The sequence below is a fragment of the Stegodyphus dumicola genome, chromosome 6 (genome assembly GCF_044657685.1).
Source record: "Stegodyphus dumicola isolate Sdum_Otavi_A_Nest chromosome 6, ASM4465768v1".
Taxonomy (NCBI): Eukaryota; Metazoa; Arthropoda; class Arachnida; order Araneae; family Eresidae; genus Stegodyphus; species Stegodyphus dumicola.
Window position 1 is genome coordinate 149237419 of NC_140773.1, and position 24209 is coordinate 149261627.

General features: G+C 33.5%; 1 protein-coding gene across 3 annotated transcripts in view; it reads right to left on the reverse strand.

Moving 5' to 3' along the window:
• The window catches only part of LOC118198106 (uncharacterized), a 207124-nt gene that overhangs the window by 90452 nt on the left and 92463 nt on the right, over positions 1–24209 (reverse strand). For all 3 annotated transcript variants that reach the window (XM_085818997.1, XM_035369711.2, XM_085818998.1), the window contains 2 exons: positions 19271–19623; positions 15105–15233 (listed from right to left, as the gene is read on the reverse strand). In XM_085818997.1, coding sequence (XP_085675123.1) covers positions 15105–15233; positions 19271–19623 — 482 coding nt within the window. The remainder of the gene's footprint in view (positions 1–15104; positions 15234–19270; positions 19624–24209) is intronic.

Sequence of the window (24209 nt, forward strand, 5' to 3'; positions counted from 1 at the left end):
GCATAACAAATAACCCATTTAGTATTCTTTTTTTCCGAGCTAAAGCATCCTTTGTGAGTTGTTGGGAATGCAAGCAAGAATACACTCCTTCAACAATTTTTTTCTGAGCTGCAGAAATATTTCTTTTATTGTATACAGTTTCAACATAAGAAAAATAATCCCCTTTATCAGTTTTATTCAAGTAGTGAAAATAAAATGCAATAAGAGCATCCCACAGATCTTTGATTCTTTCTAAAACACATAAAATGTACACCCACCTATGGTCTGGTCTCTTCAAGGGCTTAAGTTTTTTCATGGCAAGGGATTCACAGATTTTGAAAAAATTTTCTCTTTTACTGCAGCTTTTCATATCAAAATAGATGTCATCAAACAAATCTTCTAAGTATCTATCAAAACATGAAGCAAATTTTTTTGCACAGTTATTAGCTGTGTGACATGTGTCACCATCAATATCTAATAAGTGAGGTGCTTTGTTTGATCACAGTCTGGTTTCAACACTCTTTTTTTTTTCCCGTGCATGGTGTTACATGAGTCCATTAATACACTAATTAAGTTTGCCCATGGAATATTATTATCTTCAATAGTATTAACAACTGCTTTAAAAACAGCTTCTGAATTGCAAGATTCCATCTTTAGAGATGCAAAATGATGAACTACAACTTCATTTTGATTGTTGTCATAAAACTGCACCAATATTGCCAGTATACTTTCTTGAGCATTGCTAGTACTTTCATCTAAATTTAGAGAAAATGGAGTCTCCTTTAAAGTTTTAATGATATTTTCCTTAATAGTTTTTGCGAGCCCATATTTCATCTTATAACATGCAGTAGTCCTGGACATTTCCAACGAGTTTAGTGCCGTCTGATCGCGGCTCAACTGTTTGCAAAGTTCAATTAAATTGGGAGCTACATTGAAAGAAAGAGAATTCTCGGCGATAAACGAAGTTATTAATACCTCTTGGCGTGCTTTTCTTGTCACTATATCCAATGGCCGAACATCAGTCTCCAGTAAGTCATCAGTATTTTTTGAATAAGCATAATTACTTAAAGTCATTGAATGTCTAATGCACTTTGAATATTTTATGTGCGTCACAGTTTTAGAATGATTTGTGAAAGAATTGAATCCTTCCCCACCATACTTTAGCAGCGAGTTACAAAAAACACAATATGCTTGTCCAGCAACATTTATTTTCTTGCACCATGTGCCGATGGTATCCCCAATACCATCTCTCCGTTCAATCCAATTCCACCTAAATGCATTCCGGAAACCTTCTTCTAATTGTATAATATCACTATTTATATCGAGAAATTTCATAGTGAAATTCTCTTGCATACATAAATAAAAAAAATATTTCAATAAACGAAACGAAAAATTTACACATCGGAGAAAAAAAAGTTGAGAAGCGATCAATGACAAACAGCTAATACGGCGAAAAATCCCCCTTCTCTACTTATTGGCGCCACGCCAGGAGAGATAAGACCTTTGAACCCAGAGTCACGTGATCGCACATCTGGTAGAACAAAGTCTCTCACTTTTTTTTCTGCCGCGCCTACTTGCCGAAAAGAATCCAGAAGAGAATGTCCGAGAACCGGGGAAATGAGTCATAACTCGCAATAAGGAAAGAACAAAAAATAAGTTTTTTCCCCCTTTTCACACATTATCACTGCCTTTGGAGAAAGAAAGGAAAAGTTTTCACCACACACACTGACCTTGCGTTTTCTGCTTTCAAAGGAAACAAAATTACCCAGATCAAAATAAATAATTCATTATTATTCCTACTTCCTTTTGAACAACGATCCCCGGAATTTCCGGGAGCTGTCGTTTCTTGAGGGCCATTTCAAGGTGTCACCAGCAATGCGTTCTCTCTTACGAGAATCTTCACTGCTTGGAAGACTCTCTTTCACGAGCTTCGTGGTCACTTCAGAGGTCCCTAGCTTTAGCTGTTTTCTCCCTCGATCCCTTTCAGGGCCCTCTCCAGCCGTTTCTGCTCCTTCTGGCGTTGTCTCTTCTCTCTTCTTTTATTTACAACCTCCATCATTGGTGACTGGTCATCTGCTTGCGCATCTGCTGCAGCACTTTTGACAGAGAAGTCAGAATCCATCTCCATCGGATTCAAGGCGTATATGTTTGAAGGCACATTCGCCCCTTCACCAGCAGTTCTGGTTTCTGTAGTCCTAAAGAGAAGAGCGTCCGCACACAAAAGTGCATTCACTCCCTCACAAGGAGCTACAGTGGTTAAAGTGGGGGTTTTAGAGGATGCGTTTTTATCCGATTCTGCTTTTTTGACATCCATCTTGGTAGTTGATTGAAGAAAGGGGAAGACAAATTCCTTCTGATTTTCTAAAAGCCAGTTTGGTAGGGCTAGCCCCAGATTCAGCAGCCAGCAGTGACCTCGGAAGAGCCCCCTACCCCTCCCGCTCTGTCATGCAGGACCCCACCCAGGCACCACCTGGAACTATAAGGCAGGCGAGATTATACAACAGCTGATAGAGCAGCCAGGACATGCTGGTTAGGCTGCCTCGGGCTCCTGTATTATCTGGCGGCCTGTGACACAAAACTCAGTTTTTCTCCTGTATCTTCTAAATGGCTGCTTCCTCCAAGAACCCTCCTCTCCAGACTAAAAGGTCCTCGGAATTTCAGATCCTCCTCCCGAGCGCCAGTTTTCCCAAGGAGGAGCGGTCCATCGTGTCATCATAAGCTTATTCATCATCAGACCGAACCTCATCCCACTAAACCCCGGTATGCCACAGGACTTTGTGGCAGTTACCCATTTAGCACCACCCAGGGAGCCCGTGTACTCCCCCCCCCCCAGTCTAAAAGAAAGTCTACAGTATCACAAGAAGCTAAGCTTTTGCATTAACTAATCTAAATAAAATAACAAATTTCTCCCAAAAAGTGAAGAATATATTTTCATTGGATAGGCTGAGGAAAGAAAAGCATATTATCTGTGGAAACTGGAACTTGTGAAGTATAAGTTGTGATGTTAGATTTTTGGAACTGCCGGAAACTGAAGCAAGCTCAGAAACACCTAGTGAAGAGTCATTCATCGAATTTGTTCTTCTCATGAAAACTCAGAAGCCAATAAGAATTCTGAAGTGCCTGGTGAAGGGACAGCAGACATTGAAGAAAGCATAATTCAAGGTCAATATTCAGAAACAGGACTAGGAAGACCTACATTTCTGAAAACAGGAAAACCAGGCAGACCAAGAAAACTCTATCAAAAAACATGCCAATTTCGTAAACTGAAAATTTTGAAGATCCAAAAAACTGTAGAAGAAGCTTTATCCAAACCTGATGTAGAAAATTAGAGAAAAGCTATGCAAGAAGAATACGATTCCTTAATGAGGAACAGTACGCAGGAATCGACCAATTTTTCAGATAATAGAAAACCCATTGGCTGCAAATGAGTATTCTAATTAAAGTGAAAGGCAGATGGCAGAGACAACTGGTACAGGGCTAGACTTGGTGCCAAAACATGTTTGCAAAAGTACAGAATTGACTACATGGAAACACTGCCCATGGTTCACTATAACTCTATACAAAATTTTTCTATAACTCTATAGAAGCTGCCAAAAGTGGTCTGAAAATACATCAAATGGATGTTCAGTTTATCTGAATGCAAAAACTGTGAAGAGATTTACATCTCCCAATCAGAAAGATTTGTAACTTCTAAAGGAACAGCTTGCAAGCTCAAAAAGTCCTATGGACAGTCTGCTTTCTTTAAGAGAGCAGGCTGAATGTGCAATTTAAAATTAGGAAAACTCAAACTCGTACTTAATGCACGCACAATGCATGTTTTAATTAACCATTCATTAATTTTTAATTAATCATTAATTGTAATCAATTTTATTACATTTAAAATCCATACACATATAAAACAGAATAATTAAAAATATGTCTTATAAATTATAAGCACATTTAATTAGAAATTTTCATTTAACTCCTCTAGCACATATATCACTAAATCTACTAATATATCATCGAAGCAAATATTTTAAATCACTACTAATCACACAAAAAATCAGAATCCATAAATCATTTATCTTTATTCTGGATTTAATTTCCAAAGGGAAATAAAATTTTTTTAAAAAAATTTAGATAACTAAGAATAATACATATAATTATTTAAAAATACTCATAATTTGCAAATGCATATATTTATATGTAGCATGCTTAGCAAGCTTAAGTTCTGATTTTGAGAATGTTTTTTTATAACAGTTCTTCATTTGCCTGAATTTTTTTTTTCAATCAAAACTGCTTCGAAAGTTTTAGAATGGACCTAAATTTGGTTAAAATTCATTCTGATTTTTTTTAAAATAGAAAACATTCTTTTGCAAGCTGCATTTGAATAAGGTATTATTAAGACAGAAAGCATTACAATAGGCAATACTTTGTTATTTAATATACTCATTAATATTTTTTTAATTTCTCCCCATGCTATATCAATAAACAAATCTGCAATTTCTTTCAAATCATCTACTTGATACATAGAAAAGTCAATTTGCACTTGACTAAGATATTTTTCATCAATAATGGATGAGAAAGTATTCATCAAGAAAAGAACAAAATGAAACTTCATTCTCAAATTGATGTCAGCAACTTCAGCATGTTTTAGAAATAGATCACTTAGTGGAAATTTATCTATGATTTATCTATGAAATTTATATATGACAAAGTTACAAAAAAAGCTTGCACAGAATTAAGAAATAATTTCAATTCACTTTCATTCAACTTGGTATTTTTTAAATACACCCTTGTTACTGCACCAATCACAAAATTTCCATTTTCTTTTTGTTTACTACACTTCTGAAATGGAATAGATGTTCAAGTGACATCTTCATTTTCTTTAGAAATTACTGATGGTTTTACAAATCTAACAAATAAATTCATCAAAAGTTCAATAAATTCTCTACTCAATTTATGTATATAAATTGTTGTTACAAATTAATCGAATCTAACAAATAAATTCATCAAAAGTTCAATACGTTCTCTTCTCAATTTATGTATATAAGGAGCTTGTTGTTGCAAATTAATATTTACTGTCATAAACATAGGCAAAGTATTTTTAACATTTTTTTAACGTTTTGCGATCTCTTTCCTTCATTCTCACTGTTACCTGGTTGATACCCAAAAAATAAATAATAATAATAATCAGAGCATCCCACTATTTCCAAAATCCTTGATATAGATTCTAAAAGAGACAACCATCTTGTACTGCATTATTTCAAAATTTTATGAGATTCTGCATTCTGTCCCAAAATTTGTTGAGTAACTTTGAAGCTGTGCTTCCGTTTAGAACTTTTCTTCAAATAAAAATATATATCTATTAATAACATTTTGATTTGAGCCAATTAATTGTTTAGCAGCTTTTTTTTTTTTTTTTTTTTTTTTTTTTTTTTTTTGCAGCTATATGCAAGAAGTGGCATGAACAACCATGGATGATTATATTTGGTTGATGCATTTTGATAAATGATTTTACACTGTTAATTTTTCCCATCATATTACTAGCATTATCTGAAGAAAATGATATGCAATTTTTCCATTGTAAACCTTAGCTGTTAAAGTTTTCATTTATAAAATTAAAAATACCTTCTCTGTTATCATTCATGCATTCTAAAATAGAAATCAATGAAGTAATCACTCCCTTTCCTTTACTATAAGCTTATAATCAAAAGGTACAGTTTGTTATCATTAATTCCATCAGTGCTTAGAAGAAAATTATGTATTGCATACTGATTGTAGAATATCAGCAACAGTACTTTGTGCAAGCGTTTTCACAATAGCAGCAGTTTTGGTATGGCCGAGCTAAATTTTGTTTTTTGCTATGGCAGAATCCGGAAACATTGCTTTGAAAAGCCATTTGGAATGATCCAAAACTGAAATCGGTAGATTATATTCAATTAAAAATAGAACAAAATAGCATCCGGCTTTTATAGCATCTGTTTCATCATCTTTTATTAAGAAATTCATTATTTCTTTAGATTTTACAGTGCCAAGTTCTTTATGCTTCTGAGTAAAAGCAAGCCGTTTACCTTTCTGCCATGAGCAACTGAGAAGTCTTTCTTTTATACACTGCAATGTACATGATTCACAGAAATTTCCGATGCTTTAATACATGGAAATTCTGAAGAATATGAATCTTTAAATTTCTGTTTTGATAATTTTAGGTTCTTTGTTCGAGGCAACATAATTAAAAAAAAACTTCCAGCTGAATCACAGATCTAAAGACACACGCTACGCTCTTGCCGTAATCTAAACAATAGAGCCAAAGCAGGTTGAAGAAGCCCTATACAGCAGCAACTAAATGGGAGGGCAGGGAATTATTGACAAGTGATTATCGGTTGCTCAACACGTGATGTATGATGATACGAGTATTCAGCCAATCATCGGACGAGATAGTTGATTCCGTTTTGCTTACTAGTTGTCCTACCTGTTTCTGTAAAATCCGTAGTTTTTTCCCTACTTTTCGTAGCTCGTAGTTTTTCATAAATTTTCATAGAAACTACGGAGAGTCCGTAGTAGTTGGAGTCTATACTATACCAAAACAGTTACACCCTGGCATTAAACTATGCAGATCACCAAATATCACTATAAAAAAGAAACCAAACAGAAAAAAAAGTATCAGTCCTTAATTGCATCCTTAATTTACTTAGATGTATTTACACAATCTGGCATTGCAAATTCAGTTAGTAGGCTTTGTTAGCTTAAGAATAATATAAAATACTTTCACTAGATTCAAGCAAAATATGCATTATAATATCTTAAAATTATGTTAAATGTCAAAATAACTTTAAAAAAAATGCACTTATGTTTGCATTTAGGAGACCTAGGTTTTTCTGAGAAGGTAGCAGAACCAACTAGCAGAGCAGAATCAAAGCAGAATAGTAGTGCACAGCAGGTAGCAGAATCAAACTGCACAGCATTTGGTGAAAAATTCAATTCACCACTCTCAAACAAAAGGCAATGATACTCGTTTTTACGAGGGCTATCCAGAAAGTAGATTACGTTTTGGAATAAAAAATTAACAAAGTATAGGAAACAAATTTTATTATATACAGATGAAAGCCACACTCAAATACTACTTTTCTACATAGTCACCATACAAATTAAGGCATTTATCATAGCGATGTACGAGCTTGGAAATTCCTTCGTCGAAAAATTCGGCCGCCTGCGCCTTCAACCACTTCGTTACCTCTTCTTCTTTTCGCTGATGATTTCGTGCAACAAACTTCGCGAAATTTGTGGAAAACTCAAAGAAAGTTCCGTTATTGTGAAATTTCGATTTTCACGGACTTTAGCATCGACTTTTTCGAGAAGTTCGGCGGTCACTATGCTGGGTCTCCCACTTCGATCTTCGTCGTGAACATTGGTTCGGCCATTTTGAAATCTTATGACCCATTGACGCACTCCACCTTCAGTGATAATGTTGTCCCCATACACTTCACGAAGCTGCCGATAGATTTCTATCGGTTTACAGTTTTTTGCAGTCAGAAACCTTATTACTGAGCGCACCTCGCAGCTCGCGGGATTTTCAATTAACGCAGACATTTCAAACCGTCACAGTATCTGAACGGAGCACAGCACGAACCTCTCACTAGCACGGCTAGATGCAGACTAAGCTGCGCAACGCTCTGACCCCAAGATGGCCGCGCTAGCCCCGCCCCTAGCGGACACAGACGGAAACGTAATCTACTTCCTGGATGGCCCTCGTATTTACATTAGAAAATTGTATGAGAAAAAGAGAATGATATTAGGTATGTGTCTATAACAGTAATAACCACCGATATTTTAGCAAAGGATCTTCGCACAAACAAACACAAAGAAATTTATGAATCTTTTAGGTCTCGAACTTTAACTAATGAATGCATTTTCTTTTTCCCTGCTTTATTCTCTTTTCAGCTTTGTGAGTAATTGAGAAGTGATGGTAAATTTGCAATCCCCCTTTCATCAGGGTAATGCTGAAGAGGTGAAAAGTACAGTGCTATATTTCTGTAGTAGAAACCAAGAAATGTGTGAAGAATTTGTATGTCCTATCCAGGATGTGTATCATCCTGGTTATCAAACATGGCCAGTACCTGAAATTCCCTATAGCAAGGTGTGGCAATGTTATGCATGGAATATAGCTGTGGAAAACCAGAATGGGTATAGGGATTTAGGATAAAGTCCCAGACACCATTTATGTGAAGCAATGCATGGAGCTGCAGCCAGGTACCTGTTGACCTAAAGCAGTGGTCGGCAATGTGCGGCTCCAGAGCCGCATGTGGCTCTTTGGCTCCTTAAGTGCGGCTCTGGTACAAATATTCACGGAAGGCGCAATAATATTTTCATTTAAAAAAACTTCGTAAGAAAAAAATTACATCTTATTTTGATAAATTAAAATTCTTCTATAAATCGAGAACATATACAGTCAAAAGTCGTTAATTCGGACCTCAAAGCTAAAAACTTTCTGCGCATGCGCCACGTTGGCACATGCGCACAGGCGTCTTGCGCGTGCGCGTAAGACCTTGACTACTGCGCATATGCGTGTGCGCAAGTGCAGAATACGTTTTCGCCTGCGCGTTTAATGTATAACGGACGGTGTAAACTAAAATTATTAACATTAACTGAAATAGATAATTAAATTATCTAATTATCTATTTCAGTTAATGTTAATGATTGCGTTGTTCCTTAATCTTCGAATTGGATCCCGCTTATTATTTTTTGCAGACTGTAAGAGCAATTTTATAAAAGTAAACTTGAACTTTCGATTATGTCAAATAGAATTTCCGATGCTGGAACTTCCAAAGGATCTACAAAACGAAAGTATGTTTCGATGTCCAACAAACAAAAAGTGGAATTGCTGCAAAAAATGGATAAAGACATGAAGAATGTGACAGAGAGGTTAGTGAAAACGAAAAAATTTCGATTGACAAGTTAGTCGGTATTCTCGGCACAGCAATTAACGGGACTTGAACAGCGGAGCTTTGTAACTGAACAAGAAATTATGTCTTTTTAGAGAATTAAAGAGAAAGTATTATCACATAAAATAAAGCAACTTAAACAACTTACATTGAAAGAAATGTTTAATAAAGTAAACAAATAAATATTAAGCTTTTTTTTTTTTTTTTTTTTTTTTTTTTTTTTTTTTTTTTTGTAAATTTTGATCATAATTGTTCTTTATTTCATAAATTACGGTTTCATATTTTTACTTTTAGAATTTCAGCATGCCATCTTACGAGATTTAAACAGATGATCTATAATCCGGAAAAATCGATAATCCGGAATCGCCGAAGTCCCTACGAGTCCGGATTAACGACTTTTGACTGTATAATGTTTTGTTTGAGTAAAAAGATAGATAGGTAATTAAAATTTTATATTGCTGTAAAAAAAGGTAACGAACATAGAGTTTAATTTTATGAGTTTTCGTAAACGTAAACATAAACCATGTGCAAGTTACCGGCATGCACGTGCATGCTTTTTATAAAATAGTGAAGGCACAAATTGGCATCACACAGCAGCAGTTTTGTCTAATCTACCGTGTCTGCCATTGTCCTGCCTTATTAAAAAGTTGTATTTTTTAATCTAGCTGCACATCTTACAGGTATTTTTATACGATTTTATTACACCTGCTATGTATGTTTGTGGTTCCGGAACAAAATTTGTAATCGATTTTTTGATAACTTCTGTTTGTCCAAATGTTGGGAAGTTTTCTTCCATTTTTGGTCATATTAAAAGTTTTGTTATTCTGATGATGGAAGAAATTATTTTTATCTTTTTAATACAGTTTCATATATTAATAAAATTGTACTTTTTAAAAATATTTTTTTTTAATTTTTATTTTCATCAATTTAATAATGATAATAATTTTGTACTGGTGGCTTTAGAAAGAAAATATATTTGGAATACTTTTATAGGCACCCCAATTAACATGGCTACCAAAAAAAAAGCAAAGAAAAACGGAAGATGAAAACCGTGAATTTAAAGTTGAGTGGACCGAGAATTTTGCGTTTATTCAAAACTTGAATGGACTTCCGATATGTCTTATTTGTAAGAAGAAATTCATGCATAACAAGAAGTCAAATTTAGAGATAAACTTTACAAGAAAGCATGCGTCATTTAGCACTAAATATCCTACCGGTGATGCAGGGAAGAAAGCAGTTGAGGAACTTCTGTGTTTAATAGGTGGATGCAATCTTCCAGCAATATTAATTTGGCAAGTTTTGTTTATAGCCAAGAGATTGCCAAGAGAGGAAAACCATACACAGACGGCGAATACATAAAATATTGTTTTATAAATGCATCCGAAGAGCTATTTCGGGATTTTATGAACAAAGCAGATATTCTGAAAATAATTAAAGAGTTACCATTGTCTGCCAAAAATATTAAAGATAGAACAATAAAAATAATATCGAATATAACCACCCAGCATATCGAAGATCTGAAATTGGTTTCGGCTTTATCAATAGCAGTCGACGAGTCTTGTGACATAAATGATACAGCACAAGTTTTACTTTTTGTAAGATTTATGTCTTATTAAGGCCTTAAAGAAAAACTTTTAGGATTATTACCACTCAAAGGTCAGACACGTGGAGAAGATATCGCCAATGCTATGATTAAGTGTATAGATAAACACCATATTCCCCTCGATAAAAATGTGTCAATTTCAACAGATGGAGCCAAAAGTATGACCGGCGTAAGAAAAGCGGTTGTTGCTATTTTGAAAGAAAAAATTAATCACGAGATACTTGTTTACCATTGTATCATTCACCAAGAAGTGCTTTGTGCGCAAACATTTTCGGAAGAAATTTGTAAAGTTATGGAATTAGTGATTATCACTATCAACTCAATTTTAGCTAAAGCTCTTAATCATCGCCAATTCAAAGAATTTTTATTTGAAATGGAGAGTGAGTACGCTGATCTTCTGCTTCATAACAAGGTACGTCGGTTATCAAGAGGGAACGTTTTAAAACGTTTCGTGTCCCTTTTCCCGGAAATTAAAGCATTTCTCCTTGAGAAGGGCGTTCACTGTTGAGAACTAACAGACAATCAGTGGATCCAAAACTTTTATTTTATAGTAGACATTACGTCTCATCTAAATCAGCTTAACTGTAAACTACAAGGGAAAGGAAACTTAATTTTTTCGATGTTAGAAAAAGTAATAACATTCGAAAACAAATTACCCATTTTTGCACAGGATTTTGAAAGGGAAACATTGTTTCACTTTCTGAGCCTGTCCGAGCCTGCTGAAGCATCGCCAAGAAAATAATTTCTCTATTGATAAACACCATTTTAAAATAATAATTTTAAATATGAGGGAAGCATTTCTCAGCAGGTTTCAGGAATTTAAAAACAGCAGAGCAACTTTAGCATTTGTCAACAATTCTCTTAATGCTACGATAACCGAGTTGAAAATTTCTCCTTTTGAAATTGACATTGGTAGCTTTGAAATACAATTGCTGGATTTAAAAAACAAGGAGATATGGCGCTCTAAATTCGAACGTCTTTGTGTTGAATTGGAAATATTGGAGAAGAAAAAATGTGATCTTAGTTCACAACACAAGTGGTCTGTTTTGAATGAACTGGAGAAGGAAGATATGATCATTTTCAATGCTTAGAATAGTATTGCTGACTCTTACGGTCAGCTGAAAAAGCTCGCGTTTGCTGTTCTTTCACTTTTCAGTTCTACATATATATGCAAACAATCTTTTTCAAGCATGAACATTATCAAGAGTAAACTGAGAAGTCGTCTTATTGATGAGAACTTGGAATCATGCCTAAAATTAAAAACAACAACATATAAACCTGACTTACTCAAACTTTTCAAGGAGATGCAAACACATTGTTCCCATTAATAAATATTTATTAAGTATTAAATTTAGTTTTATTTAGTGTAATAAAAGTTTACTAAACAAGCAGATTTGGCTCCCATTTTTTTTTAAATTGTTGTAATGTTCATATTTGGCTCTTTGGCTAATAAGTTTGCCGACCACTGACCTAAAGTAATGGTAAAGTAGACCTAAATGGTGTAGTTATCATTGCAAATTTATACCAATTAGTTAATTACCTGTTATAAATCTTATGGTTTTTCTCACGAGTAATAGATTGACATACCTTGTTCATCTATTTTGTTGAGCCCAAGGAAAGCACCATTAAAATCATTTTGTTTCATTTACTTCAAGTATGCTCCTTTGGTAGGACTCTCAACCTCTCTCTATGTATTTACTCTCAATAACACAAACTAAACAACATTAAATTACTAAAGAAAGTATTTATACATATCTTATTTAAATATTTTTGTATTTGTACAATTAATTGATCTCTTTGTTCTTTAAAATTTAAAGTAAATAAAATAAATATTCAGAACATATATAAGTATTCATGAGTTTTTTGTTTGATATTAAGGAATTATAATTACCTGGTTTTTCAGGTAATATTGCATTTTATGGCAAAAGTCTACTACAATTTACCATTATCTTTAAAAGAAATAGAATGAAAAGTGATAAGTAATGTAAAGATACAAAATAATGTTAATGACATATAAAAACACAAAAAAATTGATAAACCAAAATTTAAAAAGTGATTTAGTGTACATGGATAGTAGTCTCAAGATCAAATATACAAAACATTCTGTTTCATAGCATAACACTCTTAAATCTCCTACAGTCAATACATCTGGTACCTAGATACTAGAGATTAAATTTTACACTTCCACCCTACACAAACAGGATATAAGTAATTTTTGGAAATGATGTACTTATATATATATATAATGTTCAGCACCTTACAGTACAAAGTCTGAGATCTGGACTCATCGGGACTTCGGTCATTCCGGATTTTTCTGTATATTAGATTATCATTTTAAATCTAGTAAGATGGAATATAGAAATTATAAAATTTAAAAAAATGAAATCGTGATTTATGAAATAATAAGCATTTATGACCTACAGGGTATAAAAATTTATGAAAATAAAAGAAGAAAAAGACTGGGGGGGGAAGCTTAACATTTATTTGTTTATTTTATTAAACATTTCTTTCAATGTTAAGTTGCTTAATTTTTTGTGCTAATATGTTCTGTTTAATTCTATAAACAGACATGATTTCTTGTTCAGTTACAAAGTTTCACTGTTCAAGTCCTGTCATTGCCGTGTTGATAGTTCCAACTACATTGGACCCGTTACTGGTACGCTCTCGCTTCAAGGTTGTCTGTTCCATTCAATCATCACTTTGTCATGATCGTCACATTTAGCATAACGAACATCTGTTATTCATTGTGAGTGTGGTGCCAGAATCCACAATAATTCAAAAAGCTTTTCGTTTTTCTTGTGTCAGATACAGTTGACTTTCCATTATCATACTCCTCACATAATGTTGAGACGGATATGCCTTTATCCGAATTTTGCAGCAATTTCACTTTTTATTTAATGGTCATTGAAACATGTTTCCGCTTGGTAGATCCTACAGCTCCAGAATTAAGAAACTCTTTCCGACATAATCGAAAGTTCAAGCTTTAATTTTCATAAAATTGCTATAATAATAACAGTTTGCAAAAAATAATAAGCTGGATCAAATTAGAAGATTAAACTACGCAATCTGCTATATTGACTGAAATTCCTTGGAATCAGTTAAGTATAATTTTAGCCTAGCTTAGTGGCATCTGCTATATATTACTGGCTATGTATTATGAGCCTGGAGACAAAAGACAAGTTGATCCGCTAAATTTTGTCTTGCTTCTATCATGTACTCAGACAATTAAGCATGAATTGTATTAGTTATTTATTATGCCTATGTCTATTTCTTGTACATGCTTAAGGCTAATCTGACTCCTAAATAAATAAACTCCCACATATACTTAAGGCTTAGTAAGGGCTGGCACTAGATATCTTACAACCTGAACTCTGTGGGTCCTAAATTCTGTTAAAAAGCACCTCCCTAAGTTCTAAATTTTTTTCGTCCCCAAATTTTGGACCCCAGTGTTTTCCCTAAATTATAAAAATTTTTGTCATCCCTTAATTTTGTTGCTCGGTGCTTCTCTAAATTCCAAAAATTTTGACTTCCCTAAATTCTGACATCCAATGTGGCCATACGAGCTCTGGCACCAGTTCTACATTTATGTGAATAACAAATCAGATATTCTTAATTCAAACAGCACTAAATGTAATCTTTTGGCCTATGAGTTTCATTGAAAAAAATCTATTTTTAGTATATGGAAAGAAATTTTTGTTTAATTTTTCCCAGTCAGCATTTCCTTACATTTAACTTAAATCTGTAATCATCGCCAAGCATAATGTTAGCATAAAAGTTTGCTATACTCTTTTTTATTCAATAACTAATATAAAAAATAATAAATGATTAGGCTTCACTGCATGAGTCATTATGCAAGTTGTCTTGTGTTGATAAACATGTGGTGATGAAAGCAAAGTATAATAAATAATGATTTGCCAAGTTGGCGTCATTGGTATAAAATACTAGTAGGTGTAAAATCAAAGATATTTCTATGTAAAATGTTTTGGTTTGAGATTTATGTCAAGCAGATGTGCAGCAATGGAGCCTAATTATTGATCTCACCAATTTATGCTAAAATGATTGTTTCTTCAATAACGAAGTATTTTATTTAGTGCCTAAGTTAAGTTAAGAATCGGGACTTCCCACTTGCTTTATTGTGGAAGGAAAAGATCAAATGCATATGTGTAAAGCATACAAAAAAAAAAAAAAAATCTCTTTAAAAAATAAAGTTATTGGTGGCTTTGAGGTTCAGATTTTAGATCATATCGTACACTGAATGTTTGGATATTGAACTTTGTACTGTATAATATTCACCACATTGTAACCTCAGCAACAATTTGAAAAACAAAAATTGCATTGTCACATTATCCTAAAAATACATACAAATATTTTTAAATTAATAACTAAAAAAAGGAGAGAGAGGCATTTATTTATTTATTGTAACAGTTTTTTTTAATTTTTCATATTTATATATACACATTATTAAAAATAGTTTTGAGAAGAAATATGAAAGGATATTTTCTAATTGAATTTTATATGCTTAAGTATGCAGTACTATCGCTAAATATTAAAAAAAAAAAAGCAACAAATACTTAAAAAAAGGAAATTAAAAAAATTCTCACATGCTGCTACATGTGGAGGAAGCGTAGCTGGTGTAACAGCAGGATAAGTATCCCAATCATCTCTCCCTCTTCCTCTAGGCCATCTTTCATCATAGCTACGATCATCAATTGGTATGTCAGGGAGGTAATCTAATGAATGTGAGGATAGTAAAATAAATAACGAGAAAAAAAATATAACCCAATTCTTGTAACAATATAATGGAAAATTTAACTGTTTATGTCAGAATATTTGCTTAATAGCAATATTTTCAAATGCAGAACAAGGAATATAAGTCTGAAAAATTGTACAAAAGATTTATAAAATTAAAATTTAACATATCTAACTGAAATGCTTTTTTTAATCTTTGTTCAAAATTTAAAAATCGTAAATAGCTAAAATCATAGATAAATTAATGGCATTTCTTCTCCTCTCTGCACAGTATTAAAATCTGATTAAAATCTATTACTCGTTACAAGTTAATGAAACTACATGTTTGCCATTATATATAATTCATTATTGATATTGCCATATCAGCATCATGAACACAATTAAGTTTGGCTTTCTATTAATGTAATTCCTTTGAATCAAATACACAGACATAATCAAGGCAAAAAAGTAACCTTAGATTGGTATACATTTAGAATAAAACTTGAATTACATTTTATTCAAAACTTGTACTAACTTAGCAACAGAAATTAACATAATTTTTTCAGCAATATTCTAGAAAGAAGCTAACAACTTCTTGTAAACTGTAAAAACTTCTCCATTATTCAGTGTGAGCAGTAAAAACTGCATGAACTCAGATCTGCATCTATGTTTCAATAAACATAATTCAGCTCTAGTCACAGGGATAAATTAAACAGAAACAGTTAAAATAAAAATATAAACAAAAAATATTTATCTTTTGCAAAAAGTTCCTCTCTGAAACACATGGAAAAATTATTTTAAATAAAAAATATTTTGTATTTTGGATCAATTCCAGCAGAACTGCAGAGCACTCTAGATTCTAAACATATTCAAGGAAAAGTTTACTTCTAACAACTACAGTACATAAATGAAAAAGTTTCACCCTTTTTAAGCATCTTAGGTCATCAGCATGGTTCTGTATGCGCTTGCAGCACTGCAATAGCCAAGAATTTCTAATCTTTTCTGAAATCTTCCCCTCCAGATAAAAGGTTCTACAGTAGTAGGCAGAGTTTTTTAACATTATGCTGTCAGTATAAGGCATTGCCCTGATCGATATAGTGGTTAGCAATGCTGACTGCCACATCACTGGTCCCAGGAAGGCATGAATATTTGTAAGTGTAGTGTGTCTGTGGAGCATAAAGTTCCCACAGACAGTGCAGGTAGTGAGCCAAACGTCCTCTTAAATGGTTTGGTGGTACAGACAAAGGAGCAGTAGAACTTCGAATCTGTTCCCAGGGTTATTCTCCATCAAAATTAGGGTGCAGCTTCACTATACCTATATTCCAGTACTAGTCCTGTCTACTGGTATAGGTATATGCAGTACTGCTGGTATAGTGAAGTGGGATATACCTGTATGACCAATTGTGATTGGTATTCCACAGATCTCTTTCTGTTCCTGTGATTATAGGACAGATTCATCAACCTGCACTGCTGCTGCATATTGCATTGGAAAAGGTACTTGCTCTGAAGATAAGGTTTCTGTTGCTGTTAATTATGCTAACTTTGTTGGAGCTTCCATGTCAGCGCACATGCTTTTCATTACACACTACACTGAAAAATTCCATGTCTCAAGATGTATTTTAATTAAGTTTGCATCAACGTTCACAATCAAATTTTATTTTAATTTATTTTCTATAAAAATGTTTGGCTTGCTCAACAACTACCATCCTAGAAATGCTTACACTAGCATTACATAAAAGCTTAACCCATTCTGTATTGTTTAAGCCTGTATTCTTTGCATCTTACAAAGTATTCATTAATTTAAACTTTAATTGCTTTATTTTCTGGGGAGGGAAAAAAAAACTTTTAATCTTTCTTTCTTTATTTCTTTTAGTCAACAACAGCCAATTTCTGTACCCTTAAGCATAAATTTTAAGTTGTCTTAGTGATACCAGATATATAATATAATGGTCATATAATATATGGGTCATATAAAAACTATCCATGCTTTTCTGCCACTAGATGGCGTTGATGCCTACATATCTGGCAACACTCACCTGATTGTCTCAAACAAACATGTGCTTAAAAGGTGATATTCAGCTCCCATTGTCTGTGAAGATGGTTTTTTAATTCGTTCTTCATGTAAAAGTTTATATGAATTTCAAAATGAGTGAGAAATACGCTATGTGATTTTTTTTTTTTTCTATAAAAAAGGTTGAAATGCTGCAAAAACATGCCGAAAAATTTGTGAAGTGTACGGTCAGAATGCTGTGAGTAAACGAGTAACCTGGGAGTGGTTTGCTTGATTCCATTCCGGAAATTTCAATATCAAAGATGCACCTCGCTCTGGTCGGCCAGTCACTGAAAAAGTCGATGAAATTTCACATTTGGTAGAACAAGACTGGCACGCAAGCTGTCAGGAAATAGCAGAGGCACTAAACATTAGCCACATGACACTTTGGAATCATTTGAAAAGAGCAGGCTACAAAAAAAAGTTCGACGTTTGGGTGTCACATGAATTAAAGCAAAGAAATTTGATTGACCAAATTACCATCTGTGAAATGCTGCTGAAACGCAATGAAACTGAACCATTTTTTAAGCGAATCATTACAGGCAAAGAAAAATGGGTGAAATAAAAGAATATCAAATTCAAGCGATCATGGTCAAAGGTCTGTGTCCCTTGACAAATGACTTCCTGGAAGCCTGGATTGTCACCAAATAAGGTTATGTTCAGTGTTTGATGGGCTTGGAAAGGAATTATCCATTATGAGCTGCTGCAACCTGGCGAAACCATCAAGTTTCCTTGTACTGAGCACAACTCGACCATTTTAATGAAGCAATCCAGAAAGAGCGACCAGAATTGGGCAACAGAAAGGAAGTTGTGTTCCATCATGACAATGCGTGGCCACATGCATCTTTGATGACTCGAAACAAATTGAAAGAGCTTGGTTGGGAAGTTTTGATGCAACCTTCGTATAGCCCGGACCTTGCTTCGTCTGACTACCAGTTTTTTCAGTCTCTGCAAAACTCTCTTGATGGTAAAAAATTGGCCGACCGAATAACCGCTGAAAATCACTTGGCCAAGTTTTTTGACGTAAACCACAGAAGTTCTACACCGTTGGAATTATGAAGCTACTCGAAAAATGGCAAAAGGTCATAGATAATAATGGTCAATATGTACTTGATTAAAATTGATTTTCAATAAAGAAAATTTTTGTTCAAAAATGTACCAAAACAGCATGGAGACTTTTTATATGATCCAATATTAAGTTTAGCAAATATCTAGGAAGATATCCTGAAATAACAAATGCCAGTTATTTCAAGAATTTTATGATCTTTGTAAACAGTTTCATAGTTAGAAAACACTAAGAATAAATGCAAGATCACACACACACAGACCCCCCCCCCCCCCGAAAAAAAAAAAAAAAGATTTCAATCTACTTGAAAATACTGATATTCTTAAATCTTAAGACTTGAAATATAATGCAATTTAGTAAGAATAATTTGAGTACTCAAGGGAAGAGCAACCTTACCAAAGTAAATTAACGATTTAGGAAAATGTGCCAAAAATGTGAAAAATCTGTGATCTCTAATAATAAATTTTGCTTCATACCTGTGGGCAGCAGAAAAAGACCTCACAAGTTGCACATAGCTTTAGAGGAAATCAGCTGGTCATTTGTGCTTTAAGTTATACACATTAACTATCTAATACCACAATGTCTAAAGAAATTATTTTACAGCTTCCAAAGTAATTCACGTTTTAACATAGACAATGATTTATGTTTAACCTAATTAATACTAGCTCCAACTTCTGGACTTCTCAATCTTTCAGTTGACATCCTCAAAGGTTACATACAGTTGGATTTGAAATATTAACAGGAATTGTAAAATTAAAACATTTTGTTGCTGTGGTAACAAAGCTTTTAATATTGACACTCTAACAGCTTTACATTCTAACAGCAACAGATTCAAAATATGCCAGATCATGAGAGCTGACATAGCCAAAGCATCAGATTAAAGAGGTATAATTTGCATATATAAAAATATTAAAAAATACAACCTTCATTACGTCCAGTAAGGCTAATAATATCTCTGTGTGGCAATATTTCTCGTGGTGACACAACATCTCTGCTACTGTATCTGTCCAAAATTGCACCAGGTTCTTTTACATCTCTTCTATATCGAGTGTCTGGATATACATCAGATGGATACAGGGAAGGTCCTCGTATAACATCTGGATCATAATCAGAAGGCAAAAGTCGTTCGTTCATATATGGATCATGGAGGGGATCGTAGCCATACACATAATCCCTTTCCCCAGGAGGTATCTCTGAGTCATATATTCGACCTCTATTACCTGTTAGTGATTCAATTTCTCTTACTGTGTGATGCCCATGAATGGGAGATGGTGACCTTAAAATTTTTTAATAAAAAAATTCCTTTATTTTGCTTGCAATAAACATAGAACAATGAATACTTTTATTATAGCGTCTATAAAATGTAATTTAAAATTATGTAAGCACAAGTTTTAATGCAAACATTCATGTAAAAAGTGTTAAAAATTAGAAATTATAAAAAAATTTAAAAATTAGAAATTATAAAAAAATTATGTTTTAATGTCAGAATGAAATCAAATTTCAGTGAAAGTTTCTAAAGGTAAACAACGTATCTGAATTTTCAAATGATTAAAAAAAATAAAAGTATATAGAAATATTCTATATTAAGAATTTAGCAGTATTTACATTATTTAATTTCTTCAATTTATCTTTAACCCTTTCCAGACAGGTAACCCATATACAGATTCCCTTAGAAAGTCTCTTACAGTGGGGTGTCCCATCCACGCATCACTAGAGATTGAATACAGGGAATGGCCGATGCGTATACGCATTTTACACTGGAACGTTTTTTTTTAAGACCACTAGATGGCCTCCCATGTCCATCACTTTTGAAATGAACACAAGTTTTAGGTTCCTGAGCTTGAGTTTGTATATATTCTGCCTGACTTTGGTATTTTACTCATCAACTATTGCAAGGATGGGAAGGAAAAAAGCGTAAATAAAGGTGGGCTCTTTAAATCGCCACGGATTTATATCAAATTCCTTTTCTTTATTATATTTTTTCCTCTACTATGTATGGTCTTTTAGGGTTACTATGTGGAGCTTTGTTACATTTTGCATTGCCTTCAGATATATTTCAGGTCCTACCCTTTTTATTTCGGAAAGCGCCACCTCCAGTCTACTGTGGCGCAAAGGTGCTATTTATCAGAGGAGGAATACACTCGTATGCCATTTATTAACTCAGATGAGAGTGATAATTCATTTTCTAAAGAGTTAGAAAGTGATATTTCTGCGTGCTTCAAGATTTAACACAGTCTTCACTTTAAATTTTGTTACTTCTTACTGTAAATAATCTTTACTTTGTTGTTTTATTAATTTTAAACTTTATTGATGAATTTTATCAATTAAAGGTTTGGAATAATTTAAATAGCGCTTCCGAAAATTATTTTACAAGATAAGCAATTTTTTAAATAGATCTTTATGTAAAATAAAGAAAAAAAGGTTATTAAATATTAATTTTAACACATAAGAGCTCAAGTAATAATCTAAAATGGTACCAAAAATTAAGATGCTAGAAGTGAAACTTTTTTTTTCTGAAAAATTAGGCTTAGCTATGCAAAACCCCCCGTCCTGTGCAATAACTGCCTTCGATTCCCTTCCATTCCACATGAGCGTCTTAAACAAAGGTGTGCAGTCACAAAAGATTTAAAGACAGATTATAATAATTTTTGTAATAATTTCAATAAACTTAATCTGCACATAATAATACACTTACAAATTAGCAGGGGTTATATATATATATAATTCCCTGTCTTAATAAGGTAATACTTCAGTTTTAATTTCTGAAAAGATTCCATAGTTGCAATTTCAGGCTTTGGATAAATTTTTCGCATACAATAAAACAAAGCTTCAGTTTGATTTTAATAAGGGTCCAAAAAATAATCAAGCCTTGTAGTACCATCATTTATTACCAGGTAAATAAAAGAGTGGGAGAATAAAAACACGTTCTACTTTTTCTGCCCTTTTAATAATACAGTTTTCTTTCTTGAATAACAAAAGTATATACACTACGTTATAGAGTTATAAAGCAGGTATTAAATATATGGGATTACTTTATCAAATCAGTAATAATGCTGATTCAATGCTTATAATATTAGAAGTCTCTAATTGCCATTTGAATGCGACTAGTCATATTTGAGTGGAATTCTACTCATAGGTCTTTGATGAAATATGGTGAAACTCAGTGGAAAATCACACTTAACTTTAAGTAAAATCTCAATCACAAAAGCCATCTGATCAAGTCCATTCTGATATGTAATGCAAATGCTCCTTGCTTCTGTTATGTAACGCAAATACATGAGCTTTCACAGATATGAACAAACCGGTTTTCAAAGAGTGAAATTTGTCAGAATCAGAAAGAAAACACACAATATTAAAAATAGCTGGTGAGAAGAGAAAATTATATGCTGATAATTGATAGTGCCAAAAAAGAAACCATTTTGTTTAAAACAAAACTCACTATAATAAAAAGACCTCAAAGCGGTAAGAAAATGATGAATGTTGCACATTTGAACAGTGTGAACCATTTGACGATTTGAGCAATTTTTAAGAGAATATATCTTATACTTGAACATGTCAAAGGTGCAGTGCCAATGCAATTAAGAGACCTGATGTATCTCAAAGACGAGGAGATAAAAGGAAGAGCCTTTCTCGGTTACAAAGTTCACTACAAAGTTAATGGCTGTAGCATTTTCCAAGTTTGAAGAATGTCTCACTTATTTGCAAAATCAAGACCCAAATTCTGAGAGGATTGCTAAAATAAACTCTGCTGTGCATGATGCCCTACATGCTGTGCATGATGCCCTGTGCTGTGCTATCATCTTATTTACGACAAAAAGAAAACTTATTCAGACAAGTTTAAACACCTATTTACTTAAAAAAGACACATCAGAAATTGGTGTTCTTGGCCCGTCTAATATCCTGTCTCCCTGCATCTCCCATGCAGCCTTCTCATCACAAATGTTCCTTTATTTATTGATGAATCTTCAGAGGGCAAGTCAGATGTTGAATCATCGCCACGCCATATCTACTACTCTCACCTTCACCCCATCCATATGTGCCTCAAAGACAACAATCCAAGTTACATACTGTACAGTAAAATAACACTTTCTTTCTTGATACTTTTTATTTATACTGTACTCAAGATTCTAAATTTAAAATGTATTACTTACATATTTTAACACTTTTAATTGCTTATTTGATAATATTTATACCTCTTAACTGACGAACATTGTTAAGAGTAACATTTTAGGAAGAAATTCTTGGTACAAACAGTCATTTGGAACATAATGTGCAATTTAATTAGCCTTTACTACTGAAAAGAAATATAGTTGGTACAACTTGCTTAACAAGATACTCAAGACTTTTAAACTCCTTCTTAAAAGAATAATAGTAATAGTTAGTGTTTTTCGTCTGCTTTGAGTTAAAGCCTCACATTTTAAAAGGCAGGAAACTCGCAACTTTTCCATGAAACAATGACGAAAAGTTACACAGTTAATACTAATAGATGATAAAAACATTTACTTCATCTAAAATCTTCTCTTAATTCTAATTTAAATTACATGTTGAAAAGATATGCTAAATGGAACATATAAATAAATGAGCTTAATAATTATTAAAAATATGTGGTTAACATATAAAAAAGATTAGAATATGTTTATATTTGTAGATCAGTTAAGAAGGAGGAAAGGGGGGAAAAAAAAGGCTTTTTAATTGGGAACAATGATGTGATACGTACTTAGACAAGCTTTTATTTTTTAAATTACACATGCTTTTGCTCATTTTAATAAATTATTCCACATGATAAATTTAAAAATTTTTCACTGTTCATATTTTCTTTTCACATGCAATGAAATAAAAGTTTCATTTTGGCTTTGATAATAACCACACCCCTGGCTATTCAAATTGCTATACCATCAAGGCAAAATGAAACAATTGTCAGATTTGCATGAAACGTACTATGTGCTGGGATATGCAAATGATTAGCATTTCAGCACATGTGTGGACAGCAGGTACAAGTAATGCCGTCTACACTGTATATAAATGGGAAGACTGCACTATGAGTTTCTTATTTGGAAACTGCATTTCATCATTGCTTGTGTAAATATTATGTTATGCCTTGAGTAAGAGAAACTCCTATCTAGACCTGCTGGATTAAATCACAGCAGGATCATGGCCTATCAGGTCTGAAGTTCATTGTTTTCTGACATTATTAGAACTTTACTACTCGTGTTGGTCAGGACCCAAGACTATGAGGTGAACATAGAACCGATGGGCCCAAGAAAGTCATACTGAACAACATGCACGATCTGAGCAAGTCCCGGGCCACTAATGCCTGGGTGGACAGACACATTGAACTCTCAGCCTTGCAAACATCATACAGCCACACTGCATATCCAAGTCAGAAACTTGCTCCTGCACAGAAAACAAGTGTATGCATGGTTCAATGATGCCGGCAGTGCTATGGTCTGTCAGCATGGGAACCATAGTTGAAGCTTTCCTTGACATTGTGGTGCGCCAAACAGTGGTATGATGATCGATGACACTAGATGCAGAAGTGGGATTATGTCATCTTTCTGAATAAATCCTGGTGATAATCATAATGGACATATCTGTGTGTGAAGGCACAGAGGAGAACAAATTGTTGCCAGCTTGCATCTTTTGACAACATAATGCATGCTGTGCTGACCTTCTTGACGCAAATGGTGTTTAACTGTTACCCTGGTCAGCACATTCTCGAAATCTCTTACCAACTGAAAACATCTGCTCATGGGTTTCTGACAGAATAGCACACCATGACTTACCAGCAAATTTACAAACACTGGCACAGATGATGCATGGAATGATGTGTCCATACCTATCATCCAAACTCAGTTTGACTCA